The sequence below is a fragment of the Nerophis lumbriciformis genome, linkage group LG14 (assembly GCF_033978685.3).
Source record: "Nerophis lumbriciformis linkage group LG14, RoL_Nlum_v2.1, whole genome shotgun sequence".
In the NCBI taxonomy this organism is placed as follows: Eukaryota; Metazoa; Chordata; class Actinopteri; order Syngnathiformes; family Syngnathidae; genus Nerophis; species Nerophis lumbriciformis.
Window position 1 is genome coordinate 3,548,824 of NC_084561.2, and position 20,787 is coordinate 3,569,610.

A 20,787-nucleotide genomic window follows, 5' to 3' on the forward strand; every position below is an offset into this window, starting at 1 on the left:
ATACAGCATTATTCACATGTGAATAACATAAATACAGTCTATTATACAGCATTATTCACATGTGAATAACATAAATACAGATTCAAACCGTTTCAACTTCAAACTGTTCAGCCTATTCGGTAATCGCGGGCTTCCCCTTGACAAATTCCAAAAATTCCCAGAATTACAGGTTTTCCGGGCCATTTTTCAAACATCCACCATTTCCACATTTGAAAACCATCTTTTTTGCAAGTTCAGGATTTTCCAGAATTCCTGGTTTTCCAAAGCCGTATTTCCACCCCTTTTTCTGGCAACTACTCCTTCCACATTTTTTAATGCATTTAAACGATTCCACCGTCAAAACATTCCTCTTAATCAGGACAAAAGATGAAGTTGTTTTTTTTTAACTGGAAAAATTCCCGGTTTTCCCAAAATTCCAGGAATTCCGTGATACCATTTCTCAATTCAACATGTTACTACTTCAACATTTCTCCACCGATTTGGAAAAATTCCAACACCAACCTTTTCAACTCATTCAGACCATTCAAAAAAAATTCCCGCTTTTCCCGAAATTTCCAAATTTTGGGGGAAATTCCCATTGAAATCAATGGGACATTCTTCAAAGTTGCACAATTCCCACATTTTTCATCTGATTCAAACCGTTCCAACTTCAAAATATTCAGCCTGTTTGGGAATTGTGTGCTCTACTTCAACAATTCTAAAAAAAAAATTCCAGGATTTCAGTTCAACTTCAGCATTGGAGCATTCATTCCCTCAGGAATTGCCTCATCTAGTTTGATGTTATTATTATTATTATTAAAAAAATATTATGATATTTAGCACATTTTGAAAGAGTGAAGGCTTACTTTACGTCACTAATGCTAATGGTAGCATGTCTATGGAGAATGCAATGTAAATTAGCATCAAGCTAGCACATTCTACAAGAGTAAAGCCTTACTTTACGTCACTAATGCTAATAGTAGCATGTCTATGGAGAATGCAATGTAAATTAGCATCAAGCTAGCACATTCTACAAGAGTAAAGCCTTACTTTACGTCACTAATGCTAATAGTAGCATGTCTATGGAAAATGCAGTGTAAATTAGCATCAAGCTAGCACATTCTACAAGAGTAAAGCCTTACTTTACGTCACTAATGCTAATAGTAGCATGTCTATGGAAAATGCAATGTAAATTAGCATCAAGCTAGCGCATTCTACAAGAGTGAAGCCTTACTTTACGTCACTAATGCTAATAGTAGCATGTCTATGGAAAATGCAATGTAAATTAGCATCAAGCTAGCACATTCTACAAGAGTGAAGCCTTACTTTACGTCACTAATGCTAATAGTAGCATGTCTATGGAGAATGCAGTGTAAATTAGCATCAAGCTAGCACATTCTACAAGAGTAAAGCCTTACTTTACGTCACTAATGCTAATAGTAGCATGTCTATGGAGAATGCAATGTAAATTAGCATCAAGCTAGCACATTCTACAAGAGTAAAGCCTTACTTAAGTCACTAATGCTAATAGTAGCATGTCTATGGAGAATGCAATGTAAATTAGCATCAAACTAGCACATTCTACAAGAGTAAAGCCTTACTTTACGTCACTAATGCTAATAGTAGCATGTCTATGGAGAATGCAATGTAAATTAGCATCAAGCTAGCACATTCTACAAGAGTAAAGCCTTACTTTACGTCACTAATGCTAATAGTAGCATGTCTATGGAGAATGCAATGTAAATTAGCATCAAGCTAGCACATTCTACAAGAGTAAAGCCTTACTTTACGTCACTAATGCTAATAGTAGCATGTCTATGGAGAATGCAATGTAAATTAGCATCAAGCTAGCACATTCTACAAGAGTAAAGCCTTACTTTACGTCACTAATGCTAATAGTAGCATGTCTATGGAGAATGCAATGTAAATTAGCATCAAGCTAGCACATTCTACAAGAGTAAAGCCTTACTTTACGTCACTAATGCTAATAGTAGCATGTCTATGGAGAACGCAATGTAAATTAGCATCAAGCTAGCACATTCTACAAGAGTAAAGCCTTACTTTACATCACTAATGCTAATAGTAGCATGTCTATGGAAAATGCAGTGTAAATTAGCATCAAGCTAGCACATTCTACAAGAGTAAAGCCTTACTATACGTCACTAATGCTAACAGTAGCATGTCTATGGAGAATGCAATGTAAATTAGCATCAAGCTAGCACATTCTACAAGAGTAAAGCCTTACTTTACGTCACTAATGCTAATAGTAGCATGTCTATGGAGAATGCAATGTAAATTAGCATCAAGCTAGCACATTCTACAAGAGTAAAGCCTTACTTTACGTCACTAATGCTAATAGTAGCATGTCTATGGAGAATGCAATGTAAATTAGCATCAAGCTAGCACATTCTACAAGAGTAAAGCCTTACTTTACGTCACTAATGCTAATAGTAGCATGTCTATGGAGAATGCAATGTAAATTAGCATCCTGATAGCACATTCTACAAGAGTAAAGCCTTACTTTACGTCACTAATGCTAATAGTAGCATGTCTATGGAGAATGCAATGTAAATTAGCATCAAGCTAGCACATTCTACAAGAGTAAAGCCTTACTTAAGTCACTAATGCTAATAGTAGCATGTCTATGGAAAATGCAATGTAAATTAGCATCAAGCTAGCACATTCTACAAGAGTAAAGCCTTACTTTACGTCACTAATGCTAATAGTAGCATGTCTATGGAGAATGCAATGTAAATTGGCATCAAGCTAGCACATTCTACAAGAGTAAAGCCTTACTTTACGTCACTAATGCTAATAGTAGCATGTCTATGGAGAATGCAATGTAAATTAGCATCAAGCTAGCACATTCTACAAGAGTAAAGCCTTACTTTACGTCACTAATGCTAATAGTAGCATGTCTATGGAGAATGCAATGTAAATTAGCATCAAGCTAGCACATTCTACAAGAGTAAAGCCTTACTTTACGTCACTAATGCTAATAGTAGCATGTCTATGGAAAATGCAATGTAAATTAGCATCAAGCTAGCACATTCTACAAGAGTAAAGCCTTACTTTACGTCACTAATGCTAATAGTAGCATGTCTATGGAGAACGCAATGTAAATTAGCATCAAGCTAGCACATTCTACAAGAGTGAAGCCTTACTTTACGTCACTAATGCTAACAGTAGCATGTCTATGGAGAATGCAATGTAAATTAGCATCCAGCTAGCACATTCTACAAGAGTAAAGCCTTACTTTACGTCACTAATGCTAATAGTAGCATGTCTATGGAGAATGCAATGTAAATTAGCATCAAGCTAGCACATTCTACAAGAGTAAAGCCTTACTTTACGTCACTAATGCTAATAGTAGCATGTCTATGGAGAATGCAATGTAAATTAGCATCAAGCTAGCACATTCTACAAGAGTAAAGCCTTACTTTACGTCACTAATGCTAACAGTAGCATGTCTATGGAGAATGCAATGTAAATTAGCATCCAGCTAGCACATTCTACAAGAGTAAAGCCTTACTTTACGTCACTAATGCTAATAGTAGCATGTCTATGGAGAACGCAATGTAAATTAGCATCAAGCTAGCACATTCTACAAGAGTAAAGCCTTACTTTACGTCACTAATGCTAATAGTAGCATGTCTATGGAGAACGCAATGTAAATTAGCATCAAGCTAGCACATTCTACAAGAGTAAAGCCTTACTTTACGTCACTAATGCTAATAGTAGCATGTCTATGGAGAACGCAATGTAAATTAGCATCCAGCTAGCACATTCTACAAGAGTAAAGCCTTACTTTACGTCACTAATGCTAATAGTAGCATGTCTATGGAGAATGCAATGTAAATTAGCATCTAGCTGGCACATATAGAAAGAACGAATCCTTACTTTACGTCACTTGTCGGCATTATTCTGTCTAATGCAGAAGAAAATGTTCACATTTCAACAACTTCCCTCGTGTTTGTGCCTCCTTTGCAGGTCAATGATTTCCGCTCCAGGGGGAAATCCTTATCAGCCACAGAGGCCATCTTTGTTACGGCCACCATGCAGTTCAGAGAGACCATCAAAGCCATGTATTCTTTCCCCGTAAGTCTCTTTTCCACCAAGAGTGTTCCCCCTTCATCCTCCTTAAAGGGCAAATGCACATTTTTTTGGAATGTTGCCTATCGTTCACAATCAGTATGAGAGACAAGAACACATGTCCTTTTTTTATTTTTTATTTTAAAGATGATAGAAAACGCTTGAAATATGCGACGAATGGTCACCGTTGTAGCCTTCAAAGCCTGTTTTTTATACACACTGCAATTTTATATATAATGTAGTAAGAGACACCTTCATAACAATATGTAATATGTACAATATACACACTGCAAGTATATATATAATGTAGTAACAGACACCTTCATAACAATATGTAATATGTACAATATACACACTGCAAGTATATGTATAATGTAGTAACATACACCTTCATAACAATATGTAATATGTACAATATACACACTGCAAGTATATATATAATGTAGTAACAGACACCTTCATAACAATATGTAATATGTATAATATACACACTGCAAGTATATATATAATGTAGTAACAGACACCTTCATAACAATATGTAATATGTACAATATACACACTGCAAGTATATATATAATGTAGTAACAGACACCTTCATAACAATATGTAATATGTACAATATATACACTGCAAGTATATATATAATGTAGTAACAGACACCTTCATAACAATATGTAATATGTACAATATACACACTGCAAGTATATGTATAATGTAGTAACATACACCTTCATAACAATATGTAATATGTACAATATACACACTGCAAGTATATATATAATGTAGTAACAGACACCTTCATAACAATATGTAATATGTATAATATACACACTGCAAGTATATATATAATGTAGTAACAGACACCTTCATAACAATATGTAATATGTACAATATACACACTGCAAGTATATATATAATGTAGTAACAGACACCTTCATAACAATATGTAATATGTACAATATATACACTGCAAGTATATATATAATGTAGTAACAGACACCTTCATAACAATATGTAATATGTACAATATACACACTGCAAGTATATATTTAATGTAGTAACAGACACCTTCATAACAATATGTAATAAGTACAATATACACACTATCATGTAGTAACAGACACCTTCATAACAATATGTAATATGTACAATATACACACTGCAAGTATATATATATAATGTAGTAACAGACACCTTCATAACAATATGTAATATGTACAATATACACACTGCAAGTATATATATAATGTAGTAAGAGACACCTTCATAACAATATGTAATATGTACAATATACACACTGCAAGTATATATATAATGTAGTAACAGACACCTTCATAACAATATGTAATATGTACAATATACACACTGCAAGTATATATATATAATGTAGTAACAGACACCTTCATAACAATATGTAATATGTACAATATACACACTGCAAGTATATATATAATGTAGTAACAGACAACTTCATAACAATATGTAATATGTACAATATACACACTGCAAGTATATATATATAATGTAGTAACAGACACCTTCATAACAATATGTAATGTGTACAATATACACACTGCAAGTATATATATAATGTAGTAACAGACACCTTCATAACAATATGTAATATGTACAATATACACACTGCAAGTATATATTTAATGTAGTAAGAGACACCTTCATAACAATATGTAATATGTACAATTTACAGAATGCAAGTATATATTTAATGTAGTAACAGACACCTTCATAGCAATATGTAATATGTACAATATACACACTGTAAGTATATATTTAATGTAGTAACAGACACCTTCATAACAATATGTAATATGTACAATATACACACTGCAAGTATATAAATAATGTAGTAACAGACACCTTCATAACAATATGTAATATGTACAATATACACACTGCAAGTATATATATAATGTAGTAACAGACACCTTCATAACAATATGTAATATGTACAATATACACACTGCAAGTATATAACTAATGTAGTAACAGACACCTTCATAACAATATGTAATATGTACAATATACACACTGCAAGTATATATATAAAGTAGTAACAGACACCTTCATAACAATATGTACAATATACACACTGCAAGTATATATATAATGTAGTAACAGACACCTTCATAACAATATGTAATATGTACAATATACACACTGCAAGTATATATATAATGTAGTAACAGACACCTTCATAACAATATGTAATATGTACAATATACACACTGCAAGTATATATATAGTGTAGTAACAGACACCTTCATAACAATATGTAATATGTACAATATACACACTGCAAGTATATATATAATGTAGTAACAGACACCTTCATAACAATATGTAATAAGTACAATATACACACTGCAAGTATATATATAATGTAGTAACAGACACCTTCATAACAATATGTAATATGTATAATATACACACTGCAAGTATATATATAATGTAGTAACAGACACCTTCATAACAATATGTAATATGTACAATATACACACTGCAAGTATATATATAATGTAGTAACACACACCTTCATAACAATATGTAATATGTACAATATACACACTGCAAGTATATATATAATGTAGTAAGAGACACCTTCATAACAATATGTAATATGTACAATATACACACTGCAAGTATATAACTAATGTAGTAACAGACACCTTCATAACAATATGTAATATGTACAATATACACACTGCAAGTATATATTTAATGTAGTAACAGACACCTTCATAACAATATGTAATATGTACAATATACACACTGCAAGTATATATATATAATGTAGTAACATACAGATTCATAACAATATGTAATATGTACAATATACACACTGCAAGTATATATTTAATTTAGTAACAGACATCTTCATAACAATATGTAATATGTACAATATACACACTGCAAGTATATATGATGTAGTAACAGACACCTTCATAACAATATGTAATATGTACAATATACACACTGCAAGTATATATATAAAGTAGTAACAGACACCTTCATAACAATATGTAATATGTACAATATACTCACTGCAAGTATATATATAATGTAGTAACAGACACCTTCATAACAATATGTAATATGTATAATATACACACTGCAAGTATATATATATAATGTAGTAACAGACACCTTCATAACAATATGTAATATGTGCAATATACACACTGCAAGTATATATATAATGTAGTAACAGACACCTTCATAACAATATGTAATATGTACAATATACACACTGCAAGTATATATATTTAATGTATTAACAGACACCTTCATAACAATATGTAATATGTACAATATACACACTGCAAGTATATATATATATAATGTAGTAACAAACACCTTCATAACAATATGTTATATGTACAATATACACACTGTAAGTATATAAATAATGTAGTAACAGACACCTTCATAACAATATGTAATATGTACAATATACACACTGCAAGTATATATATATATAATGTAGTAACAGACACCTTCATAACAATATGTAATATGTACAATATACACACTGCAAGTATATATATAATGTAGTAACAGACACCTTCATAACAATATGTAATATGTACAATATACACACTGCAAGTATATATATAATGTAGTAAGAGACACCTTCATAACAATATGTAATATGTACAATATACACACTGCAAGTATATATATAATGTAGTAACAGACACCTTCATAACAATATGTAATATGTACAATATACACACTGCAAGTATATATTTAATGTAGTAACAGACACCTTCATATCAATATGTAATATGTACAATATACACACTGCAAGTATTTATATAAAGTAGTAACAGACACCTTCATAACAATATGTAATATGTACAATATACACACTGCAAGTATATATTTAATGTAGTAAGAGACACCTTCATAACAATATGTAATATGTACAATATACACACTGCAAGTATATATATAATGTAGTAACAGACACTTTCATAACAATATGTAATAAGTACAATATTTACCCTATTTTGGTCATTTTAATCAATTATTTCTTCCGTGCATTTATTTTCTTTCCTATAGCAACGCACTTCCGACTTCTGGCAACAAATGTGTGTATCTACTTCTGGAAACAAACGCGAGTGTTTTTAAATCACGGCAGACTTGGTAACAAACAACAAAGATCACAATTTTTTGGTCAACTTTACAACATCATATTTCTGAAGCCGAATATACGGAGGATGAAACCGCTGCCGTAAGAGACGAGCACGAAAGAAGGGTGAGACGTTGGAGCGGACGGAAGTCGAGAGAGTGAGGTGAAAGTGACTTTGTGGAACTTGAAGCCGTGCTATTTCAACATAAATGGAGTGCTTACCCAAATAAACCGGGAAAAAAAAACGTCCCCCGCGGTTTTTGAATACATTTTTAGAGGTAGAATTGTTTGCATTGCTAGCCACCAAGAACGAGACCATGTTTACATGTTAGAATGCAAAAAGTACTTTTGTCTTGTCTCTCATAATGATTGTGAAGAATAAGCAAAATCCCCCCCACGGTGCAGTTGTCCTCTAACTCCTTTGCTGCGATACTAGAAGCCCACCATCGGCTACAAGGGTCTGATGACCGGCTACCAGAACAAAGTCATCCATCTGGCCGGGGACAAACAAAAAGGAGAAGTCCAACTTGTGGTCAACCTCTTCCAGTCCGTGTTGGACGGTTTCATCCGAGGGGAGATGAAGAAGCAGGAAGCAGAACCTGCCAAGGTGAGAAGTCCACACCAGATATCAGTCCGATAGCACCCAACAAACCAAGAATCAGACTATATCGACTCGCATGTAAAGTCACTGATATCATGTGCGATACAAGCAGTCCTGCACTGTGTTTACTTATGTGTGATATCATGTGCGATACAAGCAGTCCTGCACTGACTTTACTTATGTGGGATATCATGTGCGATACAAGCAGTCCTGCAGCGTGTTTACTTGTGTGTGATATCATGTGCGATACAAGCGGTCCTGCACCGTGTTTACTTGTGTGTGATTTGTGTGATACAAGCAGTCCTCCAGCATATTTACTTGTGTGATATCATGTGCGATACAAGTGGTCCTGCCGCATGTTTACTTGTGTGTGATATTATGTGCGATACAAGCGGTCCCGCAGCGTGTTTACTTACGTGTGATAGCATGTGCAATGCAAGCGGTCCTGCACCGTGTTTACTTGTGTGTGATATGTGTGATACAAGCAGTCCTGCAGCATTTTTACTTGTGTGATATCATGTGCGATACAAGTGGTTCTGCAGCATTTTACTTGTGTGTGGCATCATGTGCGATACAAGCGGTACCGCAGTGTGTTTGCTTGTGTGATATCATGTGTGATACAAGCAGTCCTGCAGCATTTTTACTTGTGTGATATCATGTGTGATACAAGCAGTCCTGCAGCATGTGTACTTGTGTGATATCAAGTGCAATTCGAGCGGTCCCGCAGACTGTTTACTTGTGTGTGATATCCTGTGCGATACAAGCAGTCCTGCAGCATGTATACTTGTGTGATATCATGTGTGATACAAGCAGTCCTGCAGCATGTGCACTTGTGTGATATCAAGTGCAATTCGAGCGGTCTCGCAGACTGTTTACTTGTGTGTGATATCCTGTGCGATACAAGCAGTCCTGCAGCATGTATACTTGTGTGATTCAAGCGGTACCTCAGTTTGTTTACTTGTGTGTGATATCATGTGCGATACAAGCGGTACCTCAGTTTGTTTACTTGTGTGTGTGATATCATGTACGATACAGGTGGTACTGCAGTTTGTTTACTTGTGTGTGATATCCTGTGCGATACAGACGGTACCGCAGTTTGTTTACTTGTGTGTGATATAATGTGCGATACAAGTGGTACCGCAGCATGTTTACTTGTGTGTGATATCAGGTGCGATTCGAGCGGTCCCGCAGTTTTATGTGTGTGTGACATCATGTGCGATACAAGCAGCCCTGCAGTGTGTTTACTTGTGTAATATCATGGGCGATATAAGCTGTCCTGCAGTTTGTTTACTTGTGTGTGTGATGTCATGTGCGATACAAGCAGTCCTGCAGCGTGTTTACTTGTGTGTAATATCAAGTGTGATTCGAGTGGTCCTGCAGTGTGTTTACTTTGTGTGATATCATGTGCGATACAAGCTGTATCATATCAGAAGTTTTAAAAAAAAAAAGGTGTACTCCTTCCTATCAAGTAAGACAGTTAATGTACCTGCAGATTAACCCTTTAGATGAAGGCGTTTTATGTACTTTAGGTTTTTACTTTTGGATCAGACAAGTTTCTGACTTTACAATCACCACAAAAAAGATTTATTAAACTGCAAAAGTGACGTAGTGAACCATTACTTGGAATGCATGTGCAGATTAAGAAATACATTATAATTCCCCAGCCATGATGTGCGTCGTTTAGCCGCTTGGGAGCGCTGTTGGCTCACATGACCTTGCTGCCTGTAATGTTCGATTCGTAGAAGACGAGCTTGTTCCCAGCAGGAAGACGCTGTCACGTGACACTGCTTCCTTTCCCGCCTCCTTCATTGTTATGATGAAGAAGAAGAAGAAAGATGGCGACATCATCACAAGAGTCGTGGCCAGCTTTACTCATCAAACATCTGCTTTTACCGGACCAACGTAGAACGTTTCATGAAGTTAACAACACTTGATGGCTCTCTGCTTGTTTTCCAGCCCGCTAAAGCCCGGAAGAAGCGACGGAAAAAAGACAAAAGTGTAAGTTTGTCATCTTTCTAATCTTTTACTGGCAGAAGCTTTGAACTCATACACTAACACTACCAATTCCTGGGAATCGATACCGGTACCTATTTTTGTTATTTTTGTGTGTGTGTTAATAAATCATACTTGCCAACCCTCCCGAAATTCAGTGCCTCTCCCAAAAACCTCCCAGGACAAATATTCTCCCGAAAATCTCCCGATTTTCAGCCCTAGCTGGAAGCCACGCCCCCTCCAGCTCCATGCGGACCTGAGTGAGGACAGCCTTTTTTTCATGACGGGAGAACAACAGGGTGACAAGAACGAAATCATCCAGACTAGAGATAAATTGTATTATTATGTTTATCTTACCTAAAAATAAATATATTTACTAATTACCGTATTTTCCGCACCATAAGGCGCCCTGGGTTAAAAGCCGCGCCTTCAATGAACGGCATATTTCAAAACTTTGTCCACCTATAAGCCGCCCCGTGTTGTAAGCCGCATCTAACTGCGCTAAAGGAATGTCAAAAAAACAGTCAAATAGGTCAGTCAAACTTTAATAATATATTAAAAACCAGCGTGATGTGGGCGTGCATGGAGTCGTATATCAACATGGACGGAGCTGCGTGAAGAAAGCCACCCGGCCTCTTCGCGTAAACTTAAACTTACCTTAACCACTCGCTCATCTTTTCTTCATCCATCCCTTCGAGTTAGCTTTTATGATGACGCCGGCTGGAAAGGTCTCTTTTGGCAAGGTCTTCCTTTTGAATATCACCATGGGTGGAAGTTTCTGGCCATTAGCATGGCAAGCTAGAACCACAGTGAAGGATGACTTCTCATTCCCCGTGGTGCGAATATTCACCGTACGTGCTCCCGTTGTATCCACAGTGCGGTTCACAGGAATATCAGTTGCTGTGAAATAGTAATCCGTGTGCGAATGGAGAGATTGCGTCTTTTCATGAACCGGATCCCTGTCGCTTAGTAGGAGCCATTTTGTGGTCTTTACAGATGTAAACAGGAAATGAAACGTACGGTAATATCCGCGCGCTTTTTCTTCTTCTACGCGGGCGGGTGGTTGCTTACAGTAGAAGAAGAAGCGCTTCCTGTTCTATGGGGGCGGGTGCTTACCTTGGCGGTTGCTTGCGTAGAAGAAGAAGCGCTTCCTGTTCTACCGGGAAAAAAGATGGCGGCTGTTTACCGAAGTTGCGAGACCGAAACTTTATGAAAATGAATCTTAATATTTATCCATATATAATGTGCACCGGGTTAAAAGCCGCACTGTCAGCTTTTGAGTAAATTTGTGGTTTTTAGGTGCGGCTAATAGTGCGGAAAATACGGTACTATATTTTGCTAAAAACATCAAATTAATTGTATTTTTATTTGTATTTTTTTGTGACTCCTTATTACATCCAGCCATAGAACTATACATTAAAATAAACATATTTGAAATAATTGATTTTAAATGATCATAATAATTCATTTAAAATGACCATATTTAATTATTAAAATAATTGCTTGTTTATCAACAACTTTAGCATTTTATTCATTACATTTTGAAGCTCTCAGAAGCCAAGTTATGTTATATTCCTTAATATTTATTTATGCAAGTTTGAAGTATCAATTATCTAAACACAGTTTTGTTTGCATATTTTCAGGATGTATATATATATATATATATATATATTATTAGAGATGCGCGGTTTGCGGACACAACCGCGGATTATCCGCGGATCGGGCGGATGAAATTTAAAAAAATAAGATTTTATCCGCTCGCGGGTCGGGTCGGGCGGATTAATTAGATTTTTTTTTTTTGATTTTTTTTTTGCGGGTGGCAGTTAAACCAATTGGGAAATATATATACATAGTTAAATGTTGTTACCCACATACGAAAAACGAGCAGGCACCTGCAGCATATGCCACAACAGAAGAAGAAAAAAAAAAAAGAGATGGACACTTTTACGGAGCGGAGAAGGGACGCCTCGCTGGGGTCCGGGACCGAGGCCCCTTCCCCCGAGAGGGCCCCACCGGGAGCCGTAGCTGAGGCGATCCGCGAGAAGGGCCCGACGCACGTCCAGGGTCACTACCGCGCCCACCGCACCGACACCCCGCCTCGTCCGCTTTCGCCGCGGCCGGCGTCACGCGCAGCAGGTAAGCAGCTTACCTGCCCGCCACCCCCGTGGCCGGGGGCTCGTAACATGGGTCACTCCGCGCGCTCCGCCCGCGCAGCTTACCTGCTTGCCACCCCTGTTGCCGGGGGCGCGTAACAGGGGTCACTCCGCGCGCAGTGCGCTCACGAAAGGGGTGGGGCTCACCCTGGTTGATATAGAGAGCAGGACGGTGGCCATGGAAGTCGGAACCCGCTAAGGGAGTGTGTAACAACCCACCTGCCGAATCAACTAGCCCTGAAAATGGATGGCGCTGGAGCGTGGGCCCATACCTGGCCGTCGCCGGCAGCGAGACGCCCTTGGAGGTGCGCTCAGCGCGGCTCCCATATGATTGCGCACTGGTGTGCGTCTGGGTCGTGACAGCGTGGCACGCGCAAGTCTGTGCTGCATTGGATCAGTCTCCTTTCTTTAACAGGAAAAAGCTTTATAACCTCACCATACCTGCCAACTTTTAAATCAGAAAAACCTAGTAGCCAGGGTCCAAGGGCCGCAGGCCCCGGTAGGTCCAGGACAAAGTCCTGGTGGAGGGTTCAGGGCTTCGCCCCCCGACGCAAAATGATTATTAGCATTCAGACAGGTTAAAATGTTGCTAAAACCATCACTTTTCTATCAGTCACAGTGACTTTTCAAAACAAAAATATTACAGCAAAAATCATATGGGTTGATTGACATGTTTATTCTGTAAGCTAACTTCAATAGTTTGAAATTATTTTGACAGTTAATGCCAGTTATCCTGTCAACCTTTCACAAGACTTCAATTTGTTAATTGAAAGTATAAATAGTATAAACACTTTTAACAGTATGCCGTGCTGTGAAATACAGCCGACAGAATTGCGCACCAAACACGAAGCAAGGCCAAAGCGCATATGCATGGTGCAGGAGAACAAAGGACTTCTTTCATTTAAGGTTTGTGATAAACCATCAAACTCATTCGTTAAAAGGACTCTATAGTAATATAAAGCGAATTTTTCTGGACATTATCATGCAAGAAAAGTTTATTTTTGGGATCGCGATCACCGCGTAATGATTTTTAAAGGTTGCATTACATTATTAACTGTCCCATGTGATCAGCCAGTGCGATTGGAAGTCCATGCTCAATTATTGCCTCCGTAAATAAAACTTCGGCATTTATCACATCCAAAGAATCTGTTTGGGCGACGAAAAACGTTGAAAGTTTTCCAATTGTATCGCTAGCAACGGCATTAGACTTGTGTTTTTTTGTCCCAACGTGGTCTTTTACATCGCTAATTCCTCCGTGTCCGATCGAAAAATCTTGTCTGCACAAGGTGCAATTCGCGTAGTTTTCACCCTTTTTTTAAATTTTTTTATTAATATTAGATATATAACAACGGGCGGATGGCGGGCGGGTGCAGTTCTGATCAAATGTTACATCGGGTGGATGGCGGATGGTTGACGACTTTCTGCCGCGGTTGCGGATGAAATAAATTGCCTATCCGCGCATCTCTAATATGTATATATGAAATACTTGACTTGGTGAATTCTAGCTGTCAATATACTCCTCCCCTCTTAACCACGCCCCCAACCACGCCCCGCCCCACTCCCGACCACGCCCCCACCCCCCACCTCCCGAAATCGGAGGTCTCAAGGTTGGCAAGTATGTAATAAATATTGTTTTTGATTTAAAGAAAAATAATCACATTTTTATAGTAACATACAAAATTGAGCTGGTTTTGATAACTTCTGTAGTTTTTATATCCTGTTTATCATCACATTTCCCAGTCTCATTTGCAAGTATGACATTAAGAGACGTTAGATGGTGTTTATGGTGTGTTTTTTTTGGTTTTGTCGCGCCCTAAAAAGTGTTATTACTGTAAGTATCGTATTTATTACGCTCCACCTTAGTTGTAGTTTTCTTTAACACATTTGGATGTGTTGAAACCGCATACTGATTGATAACAGTAAATATTGTACTCATTAATAACGGTAAACCGCATACTCAATAATGTAAAACCATGTACTCATTAATAATGGTAAATCGCATACTCATTAATAATGGTAAATCGCATTGTCATTAATAACGATAAACTGTGTACTCATTAATAACGGTAAATCGCATACTCATTAATAAAGGTAAATCGTGTACTCATTAAAAAGGTAAACTGTGTTCTCATTAAAAACGGTAAACTGTGTAGTCATTAATAACATTAAATCGCGTACTTATTAATGACAGAAAACTGCATACTCGTTAATAACGTAAAATTGTGTACTCATTAGTAACGGTAAATCGTGTACTCATTAAAAAGGTAAACTGTGTACTCATTAAAAACGGTAAACCGTCTACTCATTAAAAACGGTAAACTGTGTAGTCATTAATAACAGTAAATCGCGTACTTATTAATGACGGTAAACTGCATACTCAGTAATAACGTAAAATTGTGTACTCATTAATAACGGTAAATAGTGTACTCATTAAAAAGGTAAACTGTGTACTCATTAAAAACGGTAAACTGTAGTCATTAATAATAGTAAATCGCGTATTAATTAATGACGGTAAACTGCATACTCATTAATAACGGTAAATAGTGTACTCATTAAAAAGGTAAACTGTGTACTCATTAAAAACGGTAAACTGTAGTCATTAATAATAGTAAATTGCGTACTAATTAATGACGGTAAACTGCATACTCATTAATAACGTAAAATTGTGTACTCATTAGTAACGGTAAATTGTGTGCTCATTAATAACGGTAAACCACATACTCATTAATAATGTAAAATTGTGTACTCATTAATAACCGTGTACTCAGTATTAACAGTAAACCGTGTACTTAGTAATAACGGTAAACCGTGTACTCATTAATAACGGTAAACCATGTACTCAGTAATAACGATAAACCGTGTACTCATTAACAACGGTAAACCGTGTACTCATTAATAACGGTAAACCGTGTACTCATTAATAACGGTAAATGGCATACTCATTGATAATGGTAAATCGCATAGTCATTAATAACGGTAAATTGTGTGCTCATTAAAAAGGTAAACTGTGTACTCATTAAAAACTGTAAACTGTGTAGTCATTAATAACAGTAAATCGCGTACTTATTAATGACGGTAAACTCCATACTAATTAATAACGTAAAATTGTGTACTCATTAGTAACGGTAAACCGTGTACTCATTAATAACGGTACACCACATACTCATTAATAACGGTAAACCGCATACTCATTAATAATGTAAAATCGTGTACTCATTAGTAATGGTAAATTGCACACTCATTAATAACGGTAAATCGTGTGCTCATTAAAAAGGTAAACTGTGTACTCATTAAAAAGGTAAACTGTGTACTCATTAAAAACGGTAAACTGTGTAGTCATTAATAACAGTAAATCGCGTACTTATTAATGACGGTAAACTGCATACTCATTAATAACGTAAAATTGTGTACTCATTAGTAACGGTAAATTGTGTGCTCATTAATAACGTAAATTAATAACGGTAAACCACATACTCATTAATAATGTAAAATTGTGTACTCATTAATAACGGTAAACCGTGTACTCAGTATTAACGATAAACCGTGTACTCATTAATAACGGTAAATGGCATACTCATTGATAATGGTAAATCGCATAGTCATTAATAACGGTAAACCGCGTACTCATTAATAACGGTAAATCGCATGCTCATTAATAACGGTAAATCGTCTGCTCATTAAAAAGGTAAACCGTGTACTCATTAAAAAGGTAAACTGTGTACTCATTAAAAACTGTAAACTGTGTAGTCATTAATAACAGTAAATCGCGTACTTATTAATGACGGTAAACTCCATACTAATTAATAACGTAAAATTGTGTACTCATTAGTAACGGTAAACCGCGTACTCATTAATAACGGTAAACCGCATACTCATTAATAACAGTAAACCGCATACTCATTAATAACAGTAAGCCGCGTACTCATTAATAATGTAAAATCGTGTACTCATTAATAATGTAAAATCGTGTACTCTTTAGTAATGGTAAATTGCACACTCATTAATAACGGTAAATGGTGTACTCATTAATAATAGTAAATCGCGTAGTTATTAATGACGGTAAACTGCATACTCATTAATAACGTAAAATTGTGTACTCATTAGTAACGGTAAATTGTGTGCTCATTAATAACGTAAATTAATAACGGTAAACCACATACTCATTAATAATGTAAAATTGTGTACTCATTAATAACGATAAACCGTGTACTCAGTATTAACAGTAAACCGTGTACTTAGTAATAACGGTAAACCGTGTACTCATTAATAACGGTAAACCATGTACTCAGTAATAACGATAAACCGTGTACTCATTAATAACGGTAAATGGCATACTCATTGATAATGGTAAATCGCATAGTCATTAATAACGGTAAACCGCGTACTCATTAATAACGGTAAATCGCATGCTCATTAATAACGGTAAATCGTGTGCTCATTAAAAAGGTAAACTGTGTACTCATTAAAAAGGTAAACTGTGTACTCATTAAAAACGGTAAACTGTGTAGTCATTAATAACAGTAAATCGCGTACTTATTAATGACGGTAAACTCCATACTAATTAATAACGTAAAATTGTGTACTCATTAGTAACGGTAAACCGCGTACTCATTAATAACGGTAAACCGCATACTCATTAATAACGGTAAACTGCATACTCATTAATAACGGTAATCCGCGTACTCATTAATAATGTAAAATCGTGTACTCATTAATAATGTAAAATCGTGTACTCATTAATAATGGTAAATTGCACACTCATTAATAACGGTAAATGGTGTATTCATTAATAACGATAAACCGCGTACTCATTGATAATGGTAGATGGTGTACTCATTAATAACAGTAAACCGCATACTCATTGTTTATTATCACATTTCCAAGTCTCATGTGCAAGTATGACATTAAGAGCCGTTAGATGGTGTTCATGGTGTGTTTTTTTGTTTTTGTCGTGCCCTAAAAAGTGTTAATACTGTAAATATTGTATTTATTACGCACCACCTTAGTTGTAGTTTTCTTTAACACATTTGGATGTGTTGAAATCGCCATGTAAAATTGCTAATGCTAATCAGTAGCATGTCAATGTATTTTGGCATCAATCTAGCACATTTTTTGGAAAAGGGAAGCTTTACTTAGAGCATGTTTTTTTGAATTTTTGTGCCGTGTCGGCGCAATACACGTACCTGACATGGCACCGTTGGATTTTACCCATCCCCGGTCATGAAATACATTTCCATAGAGTTTTTGTGTCTGCCCCGTTAGATGGAGAGTCCCTTGGACCACGTTTTTGTCAACTACCAGGTGAACATCATGCAGTCATGTGACCAGTGCACGTCCTACATCTGGGGGATGGAGAAGGCCTACATGTGCAGCTGTAAGTCTCCACTTCACCCACTGCATCTGGACACCTCCTAAAAGACAACCTCTTGCAGATTGTAAAATGGTGTGCCACAAAAAGTGCCTGGGCAAAATAGTCACCGACTGCTCCACCTTCTGCGTAAAAAAGGTCAGTTTTGTTTTGTTATTTCGTTCCAAAAAAAAAAAGAAGCTTGTTTTTGAGCCAATGTGGTCACCCGGCAGAACGAGGAGGAGTCCGGCGGGCAGCACTTTGGTGTGCGTGTGAGTCACCTGGTCAGCGAGAAGAACCCGGTGCCCATGGTCCTGGAGATGATGCTGGAGCACGTGGAGATGCAGGGACTCTACACCGAGGGCATCTACCGCAAGTCCGGATCCGCCAATCGCATGAAAGAGCTGCACCAACGACTGGAGAACGGTAAATTGTGTACTCATTAACGCTAAATTGTGTACTCATTAACGCTAAATTGTGTACTCATTAACGGTGTACTCATTAACGGTAAATTGTGTACTCATTAATAATGTAAAATTGTGTACTCATTAACGGGAAATTGTGTACTCGTTAATGGTAAATTGTGTACTTAGTAACGGTAAATTGTGTACTCATTAACGGTAAATTGTGTACTCATTAACAGTAAATAGTGTACCCATTAACGGTAAATTGTGTACTCGTTAACGGTAAATTGTGTACTCAGTAACGGTAAATTGTGTACTCATTAACGGTAAATTGTGTACTAATTAACGGTAAATTGTGTACTCATTATTAGCGTAAAATTGTGTACTCATTATTAGCGTAAAATTGTGCACTCATTAATAACGTAAATTGTGTACTCTTTATTAACGGTAAATTGTGTACTCTTTATTAACGGTAAATTGTGTACCCATTAATAATGTAAAATTGTGTACTCATTAATAACGGCAAATTGTGTACTCATTAATAACGGCAAATTGTGTACTCATTATTAACGGTAAATTGTGTACTCATTAATAACATAAAATTGTGTATTCATCAAAAACAGTAAATCGTGTACTCATTGATAACGGTAAATTGTGTACTCAATATTAACGGTAAATTGTGTACTCATTATTAACGGTAAATTGTGTACTCGTTAACGGTAAATTGTGTACTCATTAACGGTGAATTGTGTACTCATTAATGGTAAATTGTGTACTCAATAACAGTATTGTGTACTCAGTAACGGTAAATTGTGTACTCAATAACGGTAAATTGTGTACTCATTATTAGCGTAAAATTGTGCACTCATTATTAACGTAAAATTGTGTACTCATTAATAACGTAAATTGTGCACTCATTAACGGTAAATTGTGTACTCTTTATTAACGGTAAATTGTGTACCCATTAATAACGTAAAATTGTGTACTCATTAATAACGGCAAATTGTGTACTCATTAATCACGGCAAATTGTGTACTCATTATTAACGGTAAATTGTGTACTCATTAATAACATAAAATTGTGTACTCATCAAAAACAGTAAATCGTGTACTCATTAATAACGGTAAATTGTGTACTCATTGATAACGGTAAATTGTGTACTCATTGATAACGGTAAATTGTGTACTCATTAATAACGGTAAATTGTGTACTCAATATTAACGGTAAATTGTGTACTCATTATTAACGGTAAATTGTGTACTCATTAACGGTAAATTGTGTACTCATTAACGGTAAATTGTGTACTCATTAATGGTAAATTGTGTACTCATTATTAACGGTAAATTGTGTACTCATTAATAACATAAAATTGTGTACTCATCAAAAACAGTAAATCGTGTACTCATTAATAAAGGTAAATTGTGTACTCATTGATAACGGTAAATTGTGTACTCATTAATAACGGTAAATTGTGTACTCAATATTAACGGTAAATTGTGTACTCATTATTAACGGTAAATTGTGTACTCATTATTAACGGTAAATTGTGTACTCGTTAACGGTAAATTGTGTACTCATTAACGGTAAATTGTGTACTCATTATTAGCGTAAAATCGTGTACTCATTATTAGCGTAAAATTGTGTACTCATTATTAACGTAAAATTGTGTACTCATTAATAACGTAAATTGTGCACTCATTAACGGTAAATTGTGTACTCTTCATTAACGGTAAATTGTGTACCCATTAATAATGTAAAATTGTGTACTCATTAATAACGTAAATTGTGCACTCATTAACGGTAAATTGTGTACTCTTTATTAACGGTAAATTGTGTACCCATTAATAATGTAAAATTGTGTACTCATTAATAACGGTAAATTGTGTACTCATTAATAACGGTAAATTGTGTACTCAATATTAACGGTAAATTGTGTACTCATTATTAATGTTAAATTGTGTAGTCTTTATTAACGGTAAATTGTGTACTCATTAATAACGTAAAATTGTGTACTCAATTGTAAATGATGTACTCATTAATAACGGTAAGCTGTGTACTCATTATTA

General features: G+C 35.9%; 1 protein-coding gene across 9 annotated transcripts in view; it reads left to right on the top strand.

The window, feature by feature from the left end:
- LOC133616672 (myosin IXB) overlaps positions 1-20,787 on the top strand; it is a 302,457-nt gene that overhangs the window by 260,091 nt on the left and 21,579 nt on the right. For all 9 annotated transcript variants that reach the window (XM_061976210.2, XM_061976209.2, XM_061976214.2 and 6 more), the window contains 6 exons: positions 3,970-4,077; positions 8,661-8,831; positions 10,782-10,823; positions 18,233-18,344; positions 18,403-18,476; positions 18,551-18,743. In XM_061976210.2, coding sequence (XP_061832194.1) covers positions 3,970-4,077; positions 8,661-8,831; positions 10,782-10,823; positions 18,233-18,344; positions 18,403-18,476; positions 18,551-18,743 — 700 coding nt within the window. The remainder of the gene's footprint in view (positions 1-3,969; positions 4,078-8,660; positions 8,832-10,781; positions 10,824-18,232; positions 18,345-18,402; positions 18,477-18,550; positions 18,744-20,787) is intronic.